The sequence below is a fragment of the Poecilia reticulata genome, chromosome 19 (assembly GCF_904066995.2).
Source record: "Poecilia reticulata chromosome 19, P_reticulata-male-v2, whole genome shotgun sequence".
Classification (NCBI taxonomy): Eukaryota; Metazoa; Chordata; class Actinopteri; order Cyprinodontiformes; family Poeciliidae; genus Poecilia; species Poecilia reticulata.
In genome coordinates this window covers 2,662,350-2,683,852 of record NC_088848.1, presented here as the reverse complement: position 1 = coordinate 2,683,852, position 21,503 = coordinate 2,662,350, and the positions used below count along the sequence as shown (strand labels likewise).

General features: G+C 39.5%; 2 protein-coding genes across 2 annotated transcripts; both read right to left on the bottom strand.

Annotated features, from left to right (window-relative positions):
- Positions 1 to 27: 27 nt before the first annotated feature.
- On the bottom strand, positions 28 to 7,327 carry LOC103481122 (putative protein MSS51 homolog, mitochondrial). Its single transcript, XM_008436415.3, has 6 exons — positions 7,160 to 7,327; positions 5,848 to 5,997; positions 5,017 to 5,141; positions 3,243 to 3,806; positions 1,948 to 2,041; positions 28 to 1,447 (listed from the first exon to the last, which is right to left on the bottom strand). Exons 1-6 carry the CDS (start codon positions 7,174 to 7,176, stop codon positions 1,243 to 1,245), a joined length of 1,155 nt encoding a protein of 384 aa, XP_008434637.2. The 5' UTR covers positions 7,177 to 7,327; the 3' UTR covers positions 28 to 1,242.
- A 1,383-nt stretch (positions 7,328 to 8,710) lies between these two features.
- Positions 8,711 to 21,021, bottom strand: mss51 (MSS51 mitochondrial translational activator). The gene is made up of 7 exons (XM_008436414.3): positions 20,625 to 21,021; positions 17,772 to 17,939; positions 16,825 to 16,974; positions 15,303 to 15,427; positions 14,128 to 14,691; positions 10,433 to 10,526; positions 8,711 to 10,290 (listed from the first exon to the last, which is right to left on the bottom strand). The coding sequence occupies exons 2-7, from the start codon at positions 17,927 to 17,929 to the stop codon at positions 10,080 to 10,082; spliced, it is 1,302 nt and encodes a 433-aa protein (XP_008434636.2). The 5' UTR covers positions 17,930 to 17,939; positions 20,625 to 21,021; the 3' UTR covers positions 8,711 to 10,079.
- Between the last annotated feature and the right edge of the window lie 482 nt (positions 21,022 to 21,503).

Sequence of the window (21,503 nt, the reverse complement as noted above, 5' to 3'; positions counted from 1 at the left end):
TGAATAAAGACAAAAACAGCTGTGAAGTTTTGATGTTTGTCTTGTTTTACTGGAGCTTAAAACATCAGTTGATATCTGGCAAGAGAATTATTTTATGTGACTCTGTCAAGTATTTTTGGTTTAGTTTCTGGTGCAAATATCTTAGTTCACTTCAAATAAGACAAAACTAACATTTAAGTAACTATTTTAGCTAGACATAGAGGCTTATTTTAACTAAAAACTCCTTAATACTGATGAGAAAGTTCTAGTTCCACTGGTGTCGTTACCTAGCAACCCCAGCCAAGCCCAGCCGTTACCTAGCAACCCAGTTCTAGTTCCACTGGTGTCGTCACCTAGCAACCCCAGCCAAGGCCAGCCGTTACCTAGCAACCCAGTTTTAGTTCCACTGGTGTCGTTACCTAGCAGCCCCAGCCAAGCCCAGCCGTTACCTAGCAACCCAGTTTTAGTTCCACTGGCAGATTATTTCATTTATAACAAGACGTTTTTCCCCATGTTATTTGTGAAATAACACACAAATAACAGTGGAAGCATTTATTTATTTTTCAAATCAATAATAAAGAATTATTGACTTAAAACAGGATCCTATATCTTACTGATATTTGTTTTTGCACTACAAAACTAGACCAAAAATACTTGGTAAGGTTTGGTTTTTGCAGCGAAGAAGAGGAAATAAAACTTGTTTAGGTTGATAATTCCTTAATATTGATGAAAAAGAATTAGCTCCAGTGGCAGATTATTTAACCTTATGACATTTTCCCCCATGTTATAAATGAAATAATCTGCCAGTGGAACTAGAATTAGGTTGCTAGGTAACGCTGGACATGGCGGAGGTTGCTAGGTAACAGCACCAGTAGAACTAATTCTTTTTTGTCAATATTAAGGACTTATTTATTTAAAACAGACTTCTATATCTTGCTGAAAAGTTACTCGTAAGTTAATTTTGTCGCATTTAAAGCGTATTAAAATATTTGCACAGATTAAAATGCTTGGTGAGTTTTTGTGTTTTTGCAGTGAACTCGGCCGTATTTCACAGACTCATTATATTCAAATCTTACTGAGCCTCATTTGAATGCAACAAAACTGAGATAATAGATGCAAATGTCTCAACTCCTGGAGCTCCTGGTTTAAAAGTTATAAACCCTTCAAGTGTTTCCGTTGTTAAAAGTCCGGTTACGATTATAACATAATTTCCCTTTATTTATGAAAAATGAAATGACAAACGCTTTTCCACCGGCGCCCCCTTCAGGTCGACTCTGGCTCCTCCAGCTCCGCCGTCGCCAGTAAACCCTGGAAGCTGAAGTAGTGCGAGTTGCAGAAGACAGGAGGCTTGTTGGGCGTCGACCCGACGACCTCCGGCTTCAGGGAGGCAAACGGGTTGGCTCCTCTGGCCTGCAGGTCCATTTCCAGCTCCAGCAGGATTTGCAGACTGTAGGTCATATCCGACTCACTGCAGAGAGACGACAGACCAGCAGCTGGGACACAAAGTATTCACACCCCCTCAACTTTCTAACAAGAAGAAACAAAATGGTGCTTAGTTTTTAACATCTGTTTGGCAAATCAAAATCTAGAAAGTGCGGCTTGAGGATCTGGAAATGCATTTATTTTCTTTTATCTTTGCATCTATTTTATTTAGAATCATATTATTTGCCATGCCAACTCTTTATGCTTTATTGAGGAATTTTAAGTAGACATTTTTGTGCCGCTTGGATGGATGTGACCTTTTTATTGATGATTTATTTATTTATTTTTTCCTAAATGTCATTTTTGTATCGAAATAAACACTTCTATAGGAAACAAAACTGCATATAATGTGAATTTGGGCCCAAAATTGTTCAGGACCGCACTTTGGACACCCCTGAATTTATTACATATTTATTTATCTGCATCTGATTTCTGTATTTCTGGATGAAATTCTGGTGTTTATGGCTCCAAATGAGTGAAACTTACGTCGGCGAGGTGAACATGGAGGGAATCTCATAATCGCGGAGGAGCAGCAGGGTTGGCAGCCAGCCCTGGTCCAGACCCTGACTGGCATCAAAACCTGCAAATATACAGTCAAATAATTACTATTATTTCTAAACAAATTTATTTTCACGTTTTATGTAAAAATGCTGAAATAATTTGTATTACTGTAAATTATTTAATCAGATATTTTAGGCCTAATCCGCTGCAGATGGATATCTGGGGAAACAAGTTATTTTTTAAACCCTTTGACCTTTTATTCACAAAAAACTATTTTTAAAAAAATCACTAAAAATGATTATTTATGAAATTCAGACTGAAGTGGATCTGAGAAAACTTTGTATTTATGTTCCAACGTATAAAGCAGCTGCCACAATAAGTAATTAATTGATTAAATGGATGATAAATTAAAACAAATTCAATAATTTCCATTTGCAAGATTTAGTATTTTTCTCATTTCTTTCCATTTTTACCACTAATTGGATGATAAAAGTCTCCTGTCTGGTGATTTGGTCTCAACTAGACAATTTTAAGGACAGTTTTCTTCATAACTCATTTTATTTGTTCATTTGTTGTTTTGTTTATTTATTTTGGAGATTTCAAATGTCTTCCTGTTCTAGTGTCAAATATTCAATTAAAATTTTAAGTTTATTTATCTCTGAAAATGTTTTCTTGAAATTATTATTCCATTATATTACTGGAACATTTTCTAAAACATCAATATTATCGTTTTCATTTTGGGCCAAATCAAAAATCTGAATGTTCTTAAAGGGCCAGTTGGGTCAGAATGTAGTAATGAAACCCATTAAAATGTTAAAATATTAATAAATAGCTGCTTGTTTCAGCATTCAATAAATGTTTCTCAAAATTAAATATCAGTTCCTCCGTTGGTTTTGGTTTTTTTTTACAATCAAAATCACAGATTTTGTTTCTGCTTTAGAAATACTTGTAAAGATCATTTTACAATATTTGTACCAACGTGTGACGCTGAATGTGATTGAATCACTCAGACTACAATGTGACATCAGCTAAAGCAGCAGCAGGCGACACTTAGTCACTTAGTCACAAAGTTTTTCACCAATTTTGAGAGAAATTTGCAGCAAAATCAGAAAAAAATGTTTGAATTTGTTGATTTTTGTGAATTTTGTGGATTTGTGAAAACCTGCAGGGACTTGATTATGTAATCTGGAGTCTAAAGGGCCACATAAAAAGCTACGGCGGGCCAGATTTGGCCCCCGGGCCTTGAGTTTGACACCTGGTTGATCTTGATGAGTTCTGACCTGGATTAAAACCGACCACCAGGTCCGGTTTGGCCGCCGCCTCCTTCTCCACCAGCTCCTCCCAGAAGTGGTGGTAGAGGCCCCGGTAGGCGCTGAGGTAGACCCTCTGCTTGGGGCCGAAGGCTCGGAGGGGGGGCCTCAGGACAGGGCCGTCCGCCACCTCGGGCCCCACCATGACCACCTCGATGCCCTGGTGTCCAGGGAACACGTGGTCCAGCTCGTCGTAGTCGCTCAGCTTGGCCGCCAGCGTCTCGCCGGGCCCCGCCCCCACCAGGTGGACGGTGAGCGGCCGGGAGGCCGGGCTGAGGCCGAACAGCCTGAGGCCCAGGACCACGGTCAGGGGCCTGGAGAAGAACTCGCTGCAGACCCTCCAGAGCGACTGCTTCAGGTCATCGTCCCCGGGTCGGGGCCGGCCGGCGTCGGCCCATAAATCCTTCATGTTGGCTCCACTGACGACGGCCTCGAGGCGGGATGAGAGGACGCCCTGCATGGAGAGCCAGTCGTCCCAGGTTTTCACCTCCGACCCCGGCTTTGACCACTTCTCTGTGGGGAACGGAAGGTCGCCTGGAGGACAAGAGGAGAACCGCCATGAGGTCAGAACCGCCATGAGGTCAGAACCGCCATGAGGTCAGGATGGACTGAGAACCGCCACGAGGTCAGAACCGCCATGAGGTCAGAACCGCCATGAGGTCAGAACTGCCATGAGGTCAGAACTGCCATGAGGTCAGAACCGCCATGAGGTCAGGATGGACCGAGAACCGCCATGAGGTCAGAACCGCCACGAGGTCAGAACCGCCGTGAGGTCAGGATGGACTGAGAACCGCCACAAGGTCAGAACTGCCATGAGGTCAGAACCGCCATGAGGTCAGGATGGACCGAGAACCGCCATGAGGTCAGAACCGCCACGAGGTCAGAACCGCCATGAGGTCAGGACGGACACGGTGTGACGGTAAATTAGGGCCAGTGTAGAAAGAGAAACAAAGAGGACGAGAAAATTTCTGCCCAAAAGTCTCACAAATGTTCTACAAAAAACAAAGAAATTTCTCAGATTGAAAAGTCAAAAAATTGTATAAAAAACTGAGAAAATGTTAGATTAATGTTGGATATTTTCTTTATAAAAAAAAAAGGAAATTTCAAAAGTTTCAAAAGTCAAAAATTTGCTGGAAAATTTTGATAAAAGGTTAGATTAATCTCAGAAATTTATTTAGAAGAAACATGGACATTTCAGAGTTTCTAGTAAAAAAAAACTAGAAAAAAATGTTGAATTTTGAGATTATTCTCAAACATTTTCTACAAAGACTTTCTAGAAAAACAAGAACATTTCTGAGTTTTAAAAGTTTTAAAAGTAAAAAGTTTGCTAGAAAAACTCAGTTTCAAAGATTAACATTTTTGACTTTTGATACTCAGAAATTTTCCCGCTTTTTTAAAAAGAAAATTTCTGAGATTAAACTCAAACTTTCTGAGTTTTTAGGTGGAAATTTACTCCGTTTTTCTCCCAACTCTGCTTCACAGTCTGGGCTTTCTCCCATTCACTTGGATTCCTCCGGAAAAGTTTCAACCAGGCCAACCAGCGAACAGAAGAAGTCGTTAACGATCATGTCGGTTTTCTGCGCCGTTTCAAAACAGTACTTTTACAGATGGAAACGGAGCCGTTCAGTCCACACTTAAAAATACAGAGTTAGCATTATAGCCGCTAATAGCAAAGAACAAGCGTCTGGTTTTTACAAGGTTAGCTAACTGGAAGAGATGGTTTTGGTCACAAACTATTTATTACCTTTGAACAGAAGCCATTCAACAACTCTGTCAATCGCAGCTAAACGCAGCTGTGGGCAGAACTTCCTGTGTTTGGACCAATCCTCCTTCTGACAGGCTTTACAGCAGTAATAGACATTTAGACACCTGGACAGTGAATGGACAAAAGGACACAAAGACGCAGCTCAGTGAATTAATCAAATATATGTATTACATAGATTTATTACACATAGAGTGATGTAGTTCAGGGATTTATTTCTTCCTCATAGTCCCCACAGTGATTTCTGAAGTATATGTTTAAAATAAAATCATTGAAATTCTATTTCAATGATTCTGGTACTAAAATAAAGATAATACTCCATCAGAAGTTTAAGCATCGCAAGAGCTGCTGCAGTTTAGCAGGAAATGAGGAAGGAACATGAAATAATTTGTTTTTTTTTATCCTTTTCTAGATTTTTTTAAAATTATACAGTAAATGAACCTGCACAATATTATAAATAAAGCTACAAATAAAGCAGATCCACCTGTGGACATTACCTGTCCAGAAGTTGATGCAGCTGAAGTGAATTCAAGCAAAACTACAAAAGTTTAGTAAAAAAAACCAGGTTGGGTCCATCTATAAAACTGGGAACTTCCTTTGTTTTTACTTACTAAACTATGAAGTGAAGCCATTTCAAGAGTTGGAGCTTCAAGATGCAACACATACAGGATGAATCCCTTAGTATGAACCGAATCTATAGAATACATTTGATTTATTAATTGAGTTACCAATAATGTGACTTTTAGCCTGATGTTCTCACTCACTGGACGTATTTCCTCGTTTGTTCAGATATAATCTGGGTTATAATTTTACCTGGCGCAGCGTTTCAAACTCTGTGACTCTGAAAGCTGTTCAGGTCGTTTCTCACAGAACGCGCAGATTTTAAAAGATTCCTCCAGTTTCGCAAACATTTCCTTCTGCGAGCGGAAGGCCAGAGATTTACCTGAGGCCTGCTGGACGGTCCTGGAGAAAACAAAAACAAAAACGAGAGAATAAAGGAGCAAAACAAACAAACTGGTGAATAAATCAAGATGTGGCTTTAAAGCCTCCCAGTCATAAATGGTCTTTGAATATTTAGGGCCTTTATTTTCTGTGACAGAAAAAGGGAGTAAATTTCTGCCAAAAATCTCAGAACATGTTTTAGATTAATCTAAGAAAAAATAAAGACATTTCTGAGCTTCAAAAGTAAAATATTCAACAGAAAAAAATTAGACAGTTTTGATATTATTCTTTGAAATTTTGTAGGAAAAATGTTGGATACTTCTGGATTTCAAAAGCAAAAACTTTCTAGAAAAAAAATATCAGAAATTAATCACAGTAATTTTCTAGAAAATTTCTGAGTTTTGAAAAATAAAATTTTCTCTTTTTGAAAAAATCTGAAATGTTTATATTAATCTCAGAAACTTCCTAAATAAAAGTAAGGAAATTTCTGAGCTTGAAAAGTCAAAACTTTCATAGAAAAAAACTCTTTTTTTGACATCAATTTAAGAAATTTTGACAAACAAATAGGAAAAAAAAAGAAACCTCAGAAAATGTCTAAAACAAATTTTCTAAGGGGAAAAATGAACATTTCTGAGTTAGAAAACTTTACATTTTGCTAGGAAAAAATTGGATATTTGAGTTTCAAAATTAAAAAAATGTACTAAAAAAACAGAACTGTTGAGATTAATCTCAGAAATCTTCTAGAAAAAAACCGAGGAAATTTCTTAGCTTGAAAAATTTTAAATTTGCTTGAAAGAAAACTCAGCAATTTTGACATTAATCTCAGAAATGCTTTAGAAAAAAATCAAGACATGCGAGAATAAAGTCAAATCAAGAAAATATCTGAGTTTCACAGGTAGAAAATTTGCTAAAAAAAAAAAAGAAGAAGAAAACCTGAGACATTTTGAGATTAATCTTAGAAATGTTCTAGAAAAAGCTCATAGATACGCTGTTGTATGTGAAGGCTGTTTAAATGCTGCAGGTTCAGAATGACGATCTGAATCAGAGACCCAAACTCTGATTTAGTTTAGCGATCTAGCGGAACCTGCAGATCACATCTAAATGTTGCTCCATGCAATCAGTCATTTTAACGTTGAAGCAAACACGGAGCAGAGGAAGAAAACGGCCGAAACGCTCCGCTTACCTCTGAGTCTCCGTCATTTTGAAGCTGCTAATGGTGTAAAACAGACGCCGCGCAGCCGCGCAGCCGCTTCTCCTGCTGGGCTGAAATATGAGCGGCCTGCAGATGCAACACCTGCTGCCAGGCTTCTGGAAACGTCTGACGTTTCCAGACTGCAGGAGAACAAAAACCCTCCGTCTGACAGAGAGGAGGAAGATATGAGCACAACCAGATCACTAATTTATCTTAAAGAAACTTTATTATTACCATTAAACAACAACAGCCTTCATTTGTGTAATAATAAAAAAACATTGCAGAAGTCATAAGCTTCAAACCAGATCTGTGAACTTTTCCTGCCTTTACTCTCTCTCTCCACTAGAGGTCAGTATTGCTCAGTTAAAACCAAATGTTTGTTTTTATACTAAAGTGCTTTACGGTTTAAAACAGATCAAAACATCCATTTTCTTGCACCCTTGTCCCTCAGTGGGGTCAGGGGGGTTGCTGGTTCCTCTCCAGGTAACGTTCCAGGCGAGAGGCGGCGCGGGGTCACCTGGACAGGTCGCCAGTCTGTCACAGGGCAACACAGAGACACATAACCATGCACACACACACTCACACCTAGGGGCAATTTGGAGAGACCAATTAAACTGACAGTCATGTTTTTGGTCTGTGGGAGGAAACCAGAGTACCTGGAGAAAACCCACACATGCACAGGGAGAACATGGAGACTCCATGCAGAAAGACCGGGGCCGGGAATCAAACCCAGAACCTTCTTGCTGCAAGGCAACAGCTCTACCAACTGCGCCACTGTGCAGCCCCAAGACAAAAACAATGATAACTAAATAAAATAAAACTAATAATAATAATGAAAAACAGAAACAACAGCAACAACCAACTGAAACGATGTCATTATCAATTGAATCTCATGCAAAAACTCACTTTAAGCAAAAAAAAAAAACAACTAAAAATTAAAGATAACATCCAGTTGTACATTTCTTCCCCACAATAATAAAAGAACGCTGAGAATAAAACATTTCTAGGTGATAAAATCCACTGTGAGATTTCAAAGAATACAACGTTTTGAAAAAAAAAAAAAAAAAAGCACTAAAGAAAAGAAACTCAATTCTGCTTTGTGTGTGTTTGGGTTGATGACGTCACAAAAGGCACCAGATTGGAGCTGATCAGCTGGTTTTAGCTAACATTAAACCACAGGAGCAACTTTTAAAGCATTTAAAAAAAGATGCTGAATTTGAGCGACAGTTGAGCTGTAAAAACATCTCAACAAATTAAAGTCACCGTATAATTATAACATCTGATTTAATTTAGACAAAATGATTTAATTAGGCAGACGAATGCAAAAAGTTAGGAGGAAATTGTGTTTTTTAAAGAATAAAAAATAAAATGAGTAAATTATATCAACACAAAGTAAGTTCAGATACGTTACCAATGTCAGTGCTTACATCAGTTATTTCATGTTAATCTCCTAAAAATGTCACTGCAGGTCAGTAGAAAAATGACTTTAACCTGTAACCAGGTAATAGTGGCTTTTACAGTGTAGTCACCACAGACATCATCTCAGGGAACATAAGAAACTTTATTTTCCACTTTCACATTTCAAGTTTTCCATTTCATTTAAAATTTAAAACACTGAAAATGCCATTTGGCTGGAAGAGAGTAGTTACATCTACAATTAAACGTTCGTCAGCAATAAAGAATAAAACAGCTGCAGTAAAGAAAGGACCAAATAATGAAAGGTGCATTAGAGGAGATGACCAAATCCTGATCCTTTCATATGAAGGTACATTAATATATGATCCATTGTCGCGCAGCTGTTGTAAGATTTGTAATTGTTGTAACGAGACATCGAGCGATGACAGGAATAATTTAGGCAGCTGCAATACCGCAGACTGCCAGCAGAGGGGGAACTGCTGATAACATCAGCTGTGAGGGATTTATTTACTCTTTAGTTAAAACATCATGAGGAGAAAAATCAGGTTCAGTTTGACTCCAAGAGACAAAATGTCTCCCACAGAGGACAGAGTGTTAGAGTCCATCCATCCATTTTCTTGCACCCTTGTCCCTTAGTGGGGTTGGGAGGGGTGCTGCTGCCTCTCCAGCTAGCGTGCCGGGCGAGAGGCGGGGTCACCTGGACAGGTCACCAGTCTGTCGCAGGGCAACACAGAGACACACAACCATGCACACACACACTCACACCTAGGGGCAATGTGGAGAGACCAATTAACCTGACAGTCATGTTTTTGGACTGTGGGAAAACCCACCATGCACAGGGAGAACATGCAGACTCCATGCAGAAAGACCGGGGCCGGGAATTGAACCCAGAACCTTCTTGCTGCAAGGCAACAGCTCTACCAACTGCGCCACTGTGCAGCCGAGTGTTACGGTTATACTCAGAAAAAATAAATACATGAAACTATTATATTATGAGAATAGTCATAAACAAACAACAATAAAGTCACAGTAATGTGAGAATGAAGTAAATAATAAGAGAATAAAGTCATAATATTACAAAAATAAAGTCATAATATATTGGAAATAAAGTTATAAGTTATAATAATGTGAGATTAAAGTGATAATATCAAACGGATAAAATCATATGAGAATGAAGTCAGAAAATTACAAGAATAAAGTCAAAAATAATGTAATAATAAAGTCAGATTGTTATGAGAATAAAACCATAATATTACAAAAATGAAGTCATAAAATTATGGGAATAAAGTTATAGTATTAGAAGAATAAAGTCCCATGAAAATGAAATCATAATATAACAAGAATAAAGTCATAATATTTAGAGAATAAAGTCAAAATATTACAAGGATAAAGTCGTACAATGACTCATACAAGAATAATGAGTATTATGAGAATGAAACCATGATAATAGGTGAACAAAGTCATAATTTTCTTCCCAACATTGGTTGGGACCTCATCAGACCTCATCATTAAGTGACCCCTGGAGGTCGTCCTGAGGCAGGAGGCCCTGGAAGCGGACGCAGTGGGAGTTGCAGTGGACCGGCGGTTTGTTGGGACAGGCCTGGACCTGCTCCGGTTTCTGGGAGCTGAACGGATTGGGCCCGCTGTCTCTGATGTGCATCTCCAGCTCCAGCAGGATCTGCAGGGAATACTGGAGCTCCGTGTCACTGGAAAACAAAACATCTCCTGAAAGCTGGACTCAGCTGGACTCAGCTGGACTCAGCTGGGTCGGGATCAGCTGCTTTAGAGAAGGAAAGCAGAATCTCACGACGTAAGATTTATGGAAAAAGATCCAGAAACGGGATTTACCTGAACATGGTGAAGAAAGACGGGATGTTGTAGTCTCTGAGCAGCAGGAGGGAGGGCAGCCAGCCCTGGACCAAACCCTGGTTGGCATGGAAACCTGGGGTAAAAACAAAAATGTAAAAAATAATAATGAAAAAAAAACCTGAAATATGAATTTATAAAACACATATAAAATAAAAATAAAAATCAGTCTCTTTCAATATAAAAGTTATGAAACTGCAGGTCTGACTGGTGAATTTCTGGTTAAAACATCTTTAAGGGAAATGATGAGCACCAACCACACGGAGGGTGATTGACAGCGCTAAGACCCGCCTCCTGGCACTGATTGGTTGTTTATCGCTGGGACTTGGAGAAGGCGGGGGAGTTTGATTATTTTTCCACAGATTATCTGTCTCATACCAAACAGACACAACATGGAGACAGCTTCAACAAATATTTAAAAAATACATTTTTTTAAATAAATGTTTGCTACTTCCCCCAAAATATTCTGTGTATTTCCTCATTAGGTTTTCTCAGAACTAGGCCTGTCACAATAATCAATAAATCAATAAATTGCATGATAAATGAAAACAAACTCAATAGTTTTCACTTGCATAATCATTTTTTTCTTTTTCTGGGTGATAAAAGTCTTCAGTCTGGTGATTTGGTCTCAACCAACTCTTATTTTGAAGGACAGTTTTGTTTACAGAGACGCCATGATTCATTTTATTTGTTGTTTCTGTTTTGTTTATTAATTTTGGATATTTAAAAAGTCCTCCAGAACCAGCATTAAATGTTCATCAGCATTTAAAGTTTATTGATCTGTAAGAATGTGCTCTTGCTTGAAAATGATCTCAAAACAACAATGTTATCGTTTATCATGATAACTTCTGGGACGATTTATCACTCAGAAGAATCTGTTATCGAGTCCAGTCCATTCAGAACAACTTCACAAAGACATGAAAAACGTCCCAAAGACGGTTCGCTGCTGCAGAGACGCTGCATTCACGATGGGTTGGGTTTATAATCCTGTGGGATAATAACAGACAGATGTCAAGTCCTCCAGAATCTGGTTTGCACCAGCTGCATGTTTTTCAAGCCGCAGGATGCAGAGCGATAAAAACTTTGCCCTTCAAACCAGATTACCGAACTCCACGGCCGCAAATCCGTCAGCTTAAAAACGTCCTTCTTAGAGACAAACAACAAATGAACAACAGGCGGGCGAGATTCCACAACAGAGAGAAATAAAGTCTCGTGTTACCGTGTTGTCAAGGAGAGAGGGAGGCGAGGAGCTGGTGCCGAAACACAGATGGTTTCACGGGTCAGGGGATTTGGACGTGAATAATGCACACCGAGGTATTACGATGCCAGAGGCTACACTTCTAGTCATTCTGAAAAATTAAACAGCGATTAAGTGTTTAGAGGTTTAGATATCAGGGAGATAAGGTGACAGAGAGGCTATTAGTGATTGGGAGCTGCTTGGCGCCTCTGAGGGCTTCAGCCATACCGTCGATGGCAGTGCTGGTAATAATAACAGATTCTTATTTTGTTTTGTGGGGAATAAAGAGCATTTTATGTGTCGCTGAGGTTCTGTGGAGGTAGAATTACACAAAAATCACTGTCCAGTTTTCCTCCAATAGATCCGTTTTTCTTCAGTCATTTTCTAGTATTAGAGCCAACAAGAAAAAATAAACATTTTATGAGAATAAAGTCAAAAAATAAGAGAATAAAGTCAGAATATTATGAGAATAAAGTTGAAAAATTACAAAAATGAAGTCATAATATTATGAGAATAAAGTTGAAAATTATGAGAATAAAGTCATATGAGAATAAAGTCAAAAAATACGAGAATAAAGTCATAATATTATGAGAATAAAGTCAAAATAATGCAAAAATAAAGTAAAAATACGAAATAATGTCATATTTAAAAAATAAAGTCAGAAAATTACAACAATAAAGTCGGAATCTTATCAGAATAAAGTCTAAATATTTTGAAACTGAAGTAATAAAATTATGAGAACAGTCATAATATAATAATAATGTGGAGAATAAAGTTACAAAATTACAAGAGTAAGTCATAAAATTACAAAAACAAAGTCACAAGAATAAAATCAAAATCTGCAAGAATAAAGTCATAATATTTAAATAAAAAAGTTTAGACTTTATTCTTGTAGGAGATTATTTTTGTAATATTATGAGGATGAGTTTGACAGTCCATCAAACTGACCAACAGCATGACCTCTGAACCTGCTGTGGATAACCTGATGACCCAAAATGGTAAATGGACTGAACTTGTGTAGCGTTTTTCCAGTCATTTTGACACTAAAAGTGCTTTAGACTCACAAACGCTCTCACATTTATACGCAGATCGGTGGGCAGTTCAAGGTGAAGTGCCCAGAGGCACATCGACACGCTGGAATCGAACCTCTTCCGACTGCAAGACAACTACTCTATCCACACAGCCACAGTCACCTCCAAAAGCCTCCCATAGCTGAAGGGCCATTTATTTTATATGTTGAGTCTGGTGACTGCCAGCCAAACTCTCCCCCAGCTGCTGCCATAAATCATCTGAATCCCCTCCAGGAGCCTAATGAACAGGTCACGTCCAGTTAGCTAAACGTTTTTCAATGCTTCTGTCTACTTCAAGTAAAGAATGATGCAAGTAGGACCAAAGGGAAATCAAGATGGCTGACGGTTTCTAACCAGACTTCTAGTCTTTTGAACATCTTTACAGACTGATTTAAAAACCGTTGGGTTTAATGTCTTCCTCAGACTCTAGTGTTCTTGGAAAGGTTCTCAACACACAGTTATGGACAGGAAGTCCTGGTGTGGGAACCTCACGGTTGCATCTTCTTGACAAGCAGGAGTTTGGGGGATCATCTACGGTGTAACCAGCACTGCTCCGGTTTCTTGTTATGGGGATGACCTGGATCAAAACACAAATCTCTTACTTTACCGTCTAAGCTCTGATATTCATCCTGACACATGGATAGAAACAGTTCCCCCCTTCACCTGCGGTGGCGCTGCACTAAGAACCACAACCACAAAAACCTCTGGAGACACTGAGCACAACTTCCTTCTTCACAAAACATAAATAAAAATGGAGGGGCGTCAGATTTTAGTGGTTGAAGGATTTCTTGTTTGTTCTTGGCTGAGTCATTTCTCTATCTGACTCTGGTGTTTGTTTTAGTTGTAGTTACCCAGAATGCCCTGCACTAGTATACGTCCTACTTTTGGAGCAGCTTCCAGTTCATTTATGCACTGTAACCACAGCGGAGTTCACTTCAACCCAACAGACGCCGATGTTTTAAGGCAGATGGAAGGTTTTTAGAGTTTAATTGTGCATCCACACCTCTGCAGAAACAGACTCTCTAGGCAACCAAACCAGAGTTTGATTAAAGAGGACTGAACAGGACTGGTGTGAAAACACGCTAAGATCCCTTCTTAGCATAGAGGCACTGCTAACTTAGCTGAGATGGCTGCTGTGCGCCTCCCTTTGGGTTTGTCCGACTGGGAGAAAACAACAAGGCAGACTCAGAGCTTTCTGGAAGAACTGTTTATCCATTATGGCTTGGGAACACTTTTGGGATTCCCCAGAATAAGCTGGAGTGTGTCGCCAGGCTCTCATGGTTACTAGGCCTCCCAAACCTTCTCTCAGATTGTTAACAACTCCAACAAACGTCCTTGTTTCTGTTTGGTAGATAAATTTAAGTGCCTACCTGGGTGGAATCCGACCACAACGTCTGGCCTGGCTGCCTCCCCTTTCTCCACCACGTCCTCCCAGAACTGATGGTAGAGGCCCTTATAGGCACTGATGTACACCTTGTGCTTGGGGCCAAACGCTCTGAGCGGAGGTCTCACGATGCAGCCGTCCACCACCTCGGGTCCCACCATCACTATCTCAATGCCCTGGTGTCCAGGAAACATGTGGCTCAGCTCGTCGTAGTCAGTCAGCCTGGCTCCCATCGTCTCGCTGTGGGAGGCCCCTACGATGTGAACGGTGACGGGCTTCAGGTACGGGTCCAGCCCAAACTGCTGAATCGCCCTTCCAACGGTCAGAACCCGAGATAGGAACTCGCTCTGAATCCTCCATAAGGACTGTCTCAGGTCGTCATCGTCTGGCCGGGTTCTGCCGGCGTTCTTCCACAGAGCTGCCATGTTGGCGCTGGACAGGACTCTGTCCAGACTTTGGGTGAGGCCCTCCTGCATGGGAAGCCAGTCGTCCCAACCCTTCACATCGGCAGGTGCTTTGGACCATTTCTCAGTTGGGAACGGAAGATCTCCTGGAAGGAAAGACAGGATGATTTATGACCGATTTTGTGGTCTGAGTCGATCCTGATGGTTTGGTTACTTGGTGTGAAGTAGCAGAAAGAAGAAAATACAGTGGACCCCCGACTACTTGCTGATTCACCTGTTTATAGATTTTTCTATGGAAAGTGGCTCCAGTATTTACGAAAAAATTGACAAATTATAAACTTTTAAATAGAGCATAAATAAAGAAAGCCATGAGTTATCTACAGTATGGATTATAAGCTTTCCAAATATAGAAAACACATGGAAATCAAAAAAATTCTTTACTACAAGTGTTGTATTCACTTATAAGGTTTCAGGGCTAATTGTAATTTAGAATAGACTTGAGTTGCTTTGGCAAAAATAAATGTTTTCTTTCAAACAGTAGCTGGTTCAACATGATTTTGTTTTAGGCGTCAAGATGCAGTCAGTCAGCGTGGGGCGCAGCTCTGCTCACCGCAGTCAGCACAGCTGCAGATCTCGGTGTGTGTGGCATGATGTTCACAAACAAAAGTTCTGCAGATCTCAGCTATTCAGGAGGGTCCACTGTACAAAAATATTTACAAATGATTTAAAATGTTCCTGTATTCAATATAGTTGTTACCAGTGAACATCAGCCACTCCACCAACCGGTCAATGGCCACCAATCGCAGGATTTTGCAGACCTTCTTGTGATGAGGCCAGTCCTTTTTCTGACAGTCCTTTGTGCAGTAGTACACATTCAAACACCTGAGAGGCGACGACAAACAACAAAAACCAGGAAACACTCCTAACTTCTTCTACAAAAGCTTTTTAAAGATGTATAGTTACACATCTGATTGCAGCCCGCCAGCAGGAGCTTATTAAAGAGACAGAGGCCCTAAAACAGCTCAAAACAGGCAGAACTGAGCAACTGTTTATCAAAGAATGATTTTATAGACCTGCTTAAGGAAGCTTATCTTTTTTCTCATATTTGTCTTTAGTCGCTCATAGGAGGATTATTTATAGCCAGAGTTGGGGAGTAACTAGTTACATTTACTCAAATGTACTTGAGTAACTTTTTTGCAGAAAATTACTTTTAGGAGTATTTTTACTACGCTGTACTATTTACTTCAACTTGACTGATTTTATTTTGAAGTATTTTGACTCTTCCTTGAGTAAAATTTCTGGATTTTCTACCCACTGAATGAAAAACAAACATGTTTTAAGCAGAAATTCACCAGACACACACCTGCAGTTTCTATTAAAGTTTTATAAAAAAATTTATTCAAAGAAACTGATTTGGATTTTTTTTGGTTATTTTTTGTTACTTGTATGAATTACTGTCATTTTTATCCATAAAATACCTGAATTTCCACTTTATAATTTAGTCTGTCTGTTGATGTAATTTTTAAATATTAAATGATTGATAATTTTATTATTCACTCAGTACTAGAGTCGACTTTTTACCAAATACCTTTTTATACACTAAAGTAATTTCTTGGACAGCTACTTTTTAGTGTTACTTGAGTAAAACTATGTTTCAGTATTGCTGCTCCTCTCCTCTCTTTGTAGCTGAAGGATGATGAAGGTAGCAGAAAAGAGACTCTGTTGCTGACTGAAAGCTTGTTTGGTCACTTTCTTGGTTCTAAATATAGAAAAACAGAGTCAGAGACGTGAACTGTTGGCTCGTGGGTCGCAGGTCTCACCCCAGAGGAACTGTCGACTCCACATAGCAGCTTTTATAGTTCCTCCTAAACCACAGATGCTTCTCTAAATGGCTTCAGCTAACATTAAGTTTAATGCGAGTCGAGTGCAGCTGAAACTCGAATATGTATCAGAGAAGAGACAGAAATAAGACACAATCACCCTGAGGCACCGACAGACAGTCGTCCATCATGTTTACTTTCTGTTCTTTCCACCTTCACCCAAATGATGTGATATTTAAAATGCATCCAGCTCCTCTGAGTGCAGAATGGCAGACAGATGAATCAGTCCGGGAACTTTGCTATATTCGCGCCTGGCCACTGTCCACCTCTGCAGCGTTCGCTGGCTTATCATTGTGCAGCTGATGCAACGGCAGCTGGTAATACTTCACACATGACAGCTATTGGGCTGCAACACAACAACATCATACCCTGCGATGACATTCAGGGCTTTGCACTCACTTCACGCAGCGCTTCAGCGTCTGTCCCTCAGCGAGACGCTCCGGGAGTTTGTTGCAGCCGGCGCAGAACTTGAAGGTTTCCTCCATCTTCTGGAACATCTCCTTGTAGTTGCGGAACCAGAGTCCTTTAGTCTTTCCCTCCACAGCAGCCCTGATGAAAATCAGACAATTATCGACTCCTGCACTGCAAAGAAAAACTCAATTACACCAAGTTTTTGTCTGGTTTTCAGTGCAAATAACTCAGTACACTTGAAATCAGACAAAACTAACTTACTAGTAAAACATAGGAGTTTGTTTCAAGTTAATAATTCCTCAATATTGGTGAAGAAGTTGTAGTTCCAATGGCGCTGTTACCTAGCAACCCCAGCCAAGCCAAGCCCGTAACCTAGCAACCCAGTTCTGGTTCCACTAGCAGATTATTTCACTTCTAACACGGGAAAATGTATTGTTATAAGTGAAATAATCAGCCAGTGGAACTAGAACTGGGTTGCTAGGTAACGGGCTGGGCTTGGCTGGGGTTGCTAGGTAACGACACCAGTGGAACAACAACTTTTTCACCAATATGAAAGAATTATTTACTTAAAACAAGCTCCTATCTCTTGCTGACAAGCTACTTGTACGTTAGTTTTGTCTGATCTCAAATGTACTAAGATATTTTCACTGAAATAATTTGTAAAACTTTGCATTTTTTCAGCGAATATAGTTTTAAATGTGGTTCTTATTGGTAATTCTTGATGATTTCACTAAATCTTAATGTTTCTCTGGATTTCTTGGCTGGACGACCTCTGCCACGGACACACAGGCAGTGACCGCATGTCAAAAAATATCACTGGAAGGTCCAGTAGAAACTGGACCAAAAATACCTGGTGAGATTTTGTGGTTTTGCAGTGTAATGAAATGAAGACGAAGTAAAACGAGATACTGGAGTCGCTTCCTCTCAGGGTTTACCTGTATTCTCCAAAGTCCTTCATGCTGAGCTGGTTGAGAATCACCTTAGAGAGTCCAGGAACATTGGAGTCGAGTGAATAGAAGCCCGACTGGTCAGAGAAGACGCTGTCTGTCCCAGGAGAGAAGGACTGTGGGAGCGCTGGGGTCTGGGATGCCATGTTGGGCCCACTGGGGATGAAAATTATCAAAACATTGATATAAGTTTTATTGTTAGGGTTGCTGTCCTGCTGTCCTTCCTCAGCCTCTAACTGGGTTCTACTGTGTCAGAGGTGAAAACGCTCCAGGAAGAAACTCTGCTGAAACAGACTTTATTAAACAAAAGGTCATTTTAATTTGACTGGATCCACACTGTAAAACATCAGAGCCGCATTTTAGTTGTGTCTACTGTTTTTTTTTCTTTAAGACAAATAAATTGTGTGAGTTTGTGAAAGATAAACTTACAATAAGTTGTGTTAACTTTTTATTAAGAGTTGAATAAACTGGAGTTTTTAGGTTAACACTTAAAAAAACTGAAAGACAGGACTGGGAACTATTTCCCAGAATGCTTAGCGGCGTGTTTCTGTCTCCTGAGATGGAAGTGCGTTACGTTGATCTGACTCTTGTCCTGATCACACTAAATGTTTCTGAGCTGAATTCATTCAGATGTTTCATAAAATTCATCATCAGATCAGAAATTTGGTTCATTCAATTTGAAACAAGAATTTTAATTATCCTACAGTAAAATACGTCGTTATTATAACTTGATATTGTGAGTAAAATAACAGAGAAATGTGGCTCTTTAACTGGGTTAGGACAGTTTTTTTTCTTGCATATTGTGAAATAATTATTCAGTTTAAATTTCAGCATTAAGTTAAAACTCACAATTCAAGATTAACAAACTTAACAAACAATGATTAGTCGACTTGTCTCGTGTTGTTAAATCAACTTCATGAACTTTAATTTCTGAGTTAAAACCAAAATAATTTTCTTGTTGCATTTTCCAGGCAGCAGGTGGGTTTTCATTTTCAAATGTTTTACAGTGTATATAAAACACTACAGTTCTGTGCACCGATCCCAATGAATCTTAAACATTTCTAGACGACATTTTCACTGCGTGACTTTCACATGTTCTCCATCCCTTGAAGTCGCCTGAAAGGTCGTAAAGTTGGGAGGGAGCTGCAGTCGGCCCTCCAGTCGTCGGCCTCTGATCTAATTATGGAGGCAGTAATAAATTATGAATTGTGAGAGGTCAAAATGGCTTTTTAAAGAGTTTAAAACTGAATGTTTTCACTCAGATTCAGTGGAAAAGCCTCCATATCTACAGATATCTCACGTATGATTCTGTAATTCCAGCTGCATGCTCTGAAAGCTCACATTTCCCGTTTTTCCGCTAAAAAGAGAAAATAATGTTCTTTCTCATCTAGTCGTGAATTTTTTCTGAGTTTCGTGTAAATACAGATTCTATTTACTGGCATTCTGAAAGTAAATGTCACCAGATGACATTTATTCAGGATTTTCAAATAAAATACATTACAATTATTTGGAGTTATAATGTGAAAAGTTAAAAGTCTCTACTCCTGATGTAAAACATTCTGCACACTAAAATGCCTGTTTTCTGATTGTTTCTTCTATTACCAAGTATAAGATTTCAGCCAAGCAGCAAAACATCTATTAATAAACTCAGCCTGCAGAGATTTCCAAGGCACACACATTTAATCTCTGCATGTCTGAAACCTTGTGCTCATATTTTTTAAAAGCAGCCCCACCTTCTGCCATCTCCTCTCAGGTTTCATGATGCTGAGGATAGAAAACCATCACCGTCCAAATGAATCACTTCCAGTGATATTTTTTGACATGCGGTCACTGCGTGTTTGTGTCCGTGGCAGAGGTCGTCCATCCAAGAAATCCAGGGAAGCATCAAGATTTGGTGAAATTAAATTAGAATTACCAATAAGAGCAACGATTAAAACTATATTCACTGCAAAAACGCAAAATCTTATCAAGTATTTTCATGGAAGTACCCTAGTATATTTGAAATAAGACAAAACTAACTTACAGGTGACTTTTCATTAAAATATGGGAGCTTCTTTTAAGTCAATAATTCCTTTATATTGAAGAAAAAGTGCACATTTTAAGTGAGATAATCTACCAGTGGAAGACATTTAGTCTAATTCCAGTTTAACTGGCAGATTATTTTCACTTAAAACTGGAACTTTTTCATCAATATTAAGTAATTATTTAGAAACTAGGCAAAACACTAAGATGTGTAAGATTTTCTGTTTTGTGGTGTTAATATTTAAAACTTGTTTCATCTTAAAAACTATCTTCTTTGGATCTTGAATTCCTCAGGACCGACTCTAAAGACTCGCACTGCAAAAACACAACATCTTACCAAGTATTTTTTAAGTTATATCTGCAAATATCTTAGTACACTTGAAATGAGACAAAACTGCCTTAAGAGTAACTTTTCAGCAATATATAGAAACTTGTTTTAAGTCAATAATATCGATGAAAAGGTTCTGCCAGTGGAAGACATTTAAACTGAAACATTTTCATCAATATTAAGTAATTACTTAGACCAAAAATACTGGGTAAGATTTTGTGTTTTTGCAGTGCAAGTCCCATAAGTCATAAGAAAAAAAAAATTAAACCAGTGGATACTTGAGAAGAAACCAAGCAGTTATTCCTCTCAGGACACGGATCCCTTCCTTTGAGGAGCTGCTTGCTGGATTATCACATTCTCACCCTGACCTGTCAGTTCCAGCCCGTTAGCATGAAGGATGGGCGACAGAAAGCAAACAGACAGACAGACAGACAGACAGACAGACAGACAGACAGACAGACAGACAGACAGAGAGCTGGAAGGCGTCAAACCTTCTGTTCACGACGAGCCGAGATCTTTCCAGGTGAGTCCGGCTGGCGTTGGTGCAGCCTGCAGAAGAAAGGGAAGTCCTGCTGGTGTGCGTCTGCAGGGGTCTGGAAGATTTTACCCACCAGGAGTTGGGAGAAGGGTGGGCTACTGCTCTGCTGTCATATGAGGTCAAGGGGGTGTCTGCTATGTTGAAGAGAGGAAGAGGAGGAGGAGGAGGAGGAGGAGGAGGAGGAGGAGGGGGGTTGCTTTGGATGAAGGTGGGAGACAAAGAAGAGAGAGACAAAGATAGAAAGAAGTACTCAGACCTATCTGGAAAACATTCCTGGAAGTACAAAGAGAAAACAGATGACGTAGGCTACGTCCACACTGCAACCGGAAGTGACCCAATTCCGATTTTTTTTTTTTTTTTGTGAAATCGGATTTTAATTTTTTTTTTTTTTGCCGTGGTCGTTCACAGTTCCAAATATATGCGATTTGTATGTGATCTCCAGTGAGGACCGCAAACGAGCTAAAAATGTCCCGCATGCGCAGTAGAGGGCGCAATAACGTCACACATAGAGAGCGTGCTCAGTGTTTTCCCAACAGCTGTAAAAAAAAAAAAGAAGTAGAGCTCAGAGTTTGCGGAAGTAAACACGGATGCTAACGGTGGAGCTTAGCTTGCGGTTTTGAAGTTGTTGTCCGACCGGAGCCAGAACATTAACAATCATCCTCATTACTGTCCCCCATGGTTGTTTTTATTCCCGTCTGCGTGTGTCAGGACGCAAAATAGTGACGTTTGTCGAGTATCGATGATGTTCAGGACCAGGCCGTTAGGATTCACGTCACACAGATTGGATATCCAAGGGGCCTGGATCGCATTTGAAAAAAAAATCGACTTGTGT

Bases quoted from the DNA above. Each gene is read 5' to 3' on its own strand.
- LOC103481122 (XM_008436415.3), bottom strand. The intron at 5,142-5,847 runs GTAAAATTATAA...TTCACTGTCCAG, and splicing joins AGTTTGAAACGCTGCGCCAG to GTGTCTAAATGTCTATTACT. The intron at 3,807-5,016 runs GTAATAAATAGT...CTTGTCCTCCAG, and splicing joins TGAATGGCTTCTGTTCAAAG to GCGACCTTCCGTTCCCCACA.
- mss51 (XM_008436414.3), bottom strand. From the start codon at position 17,929: ATGGCATCCCAGACCCCAGCGCTCCCACAGTCCTTCTCTCCTGGGACA. The intron at 15,428-16,824 runs GTGAGTGCAAAG...GTCGCCTCTCAG, and splicing joins ACGCTGAAGCGCTGCGTGAA to GTGTTTGAATGTGTACTACT. The intron at 10,291-10,432 runs GTAAATCCCGTT...TTTGTTTTCCAG, and splicing joins TCTTTCTTCACCATGTTCAG to TGACACGGAGCTCCAGTATT.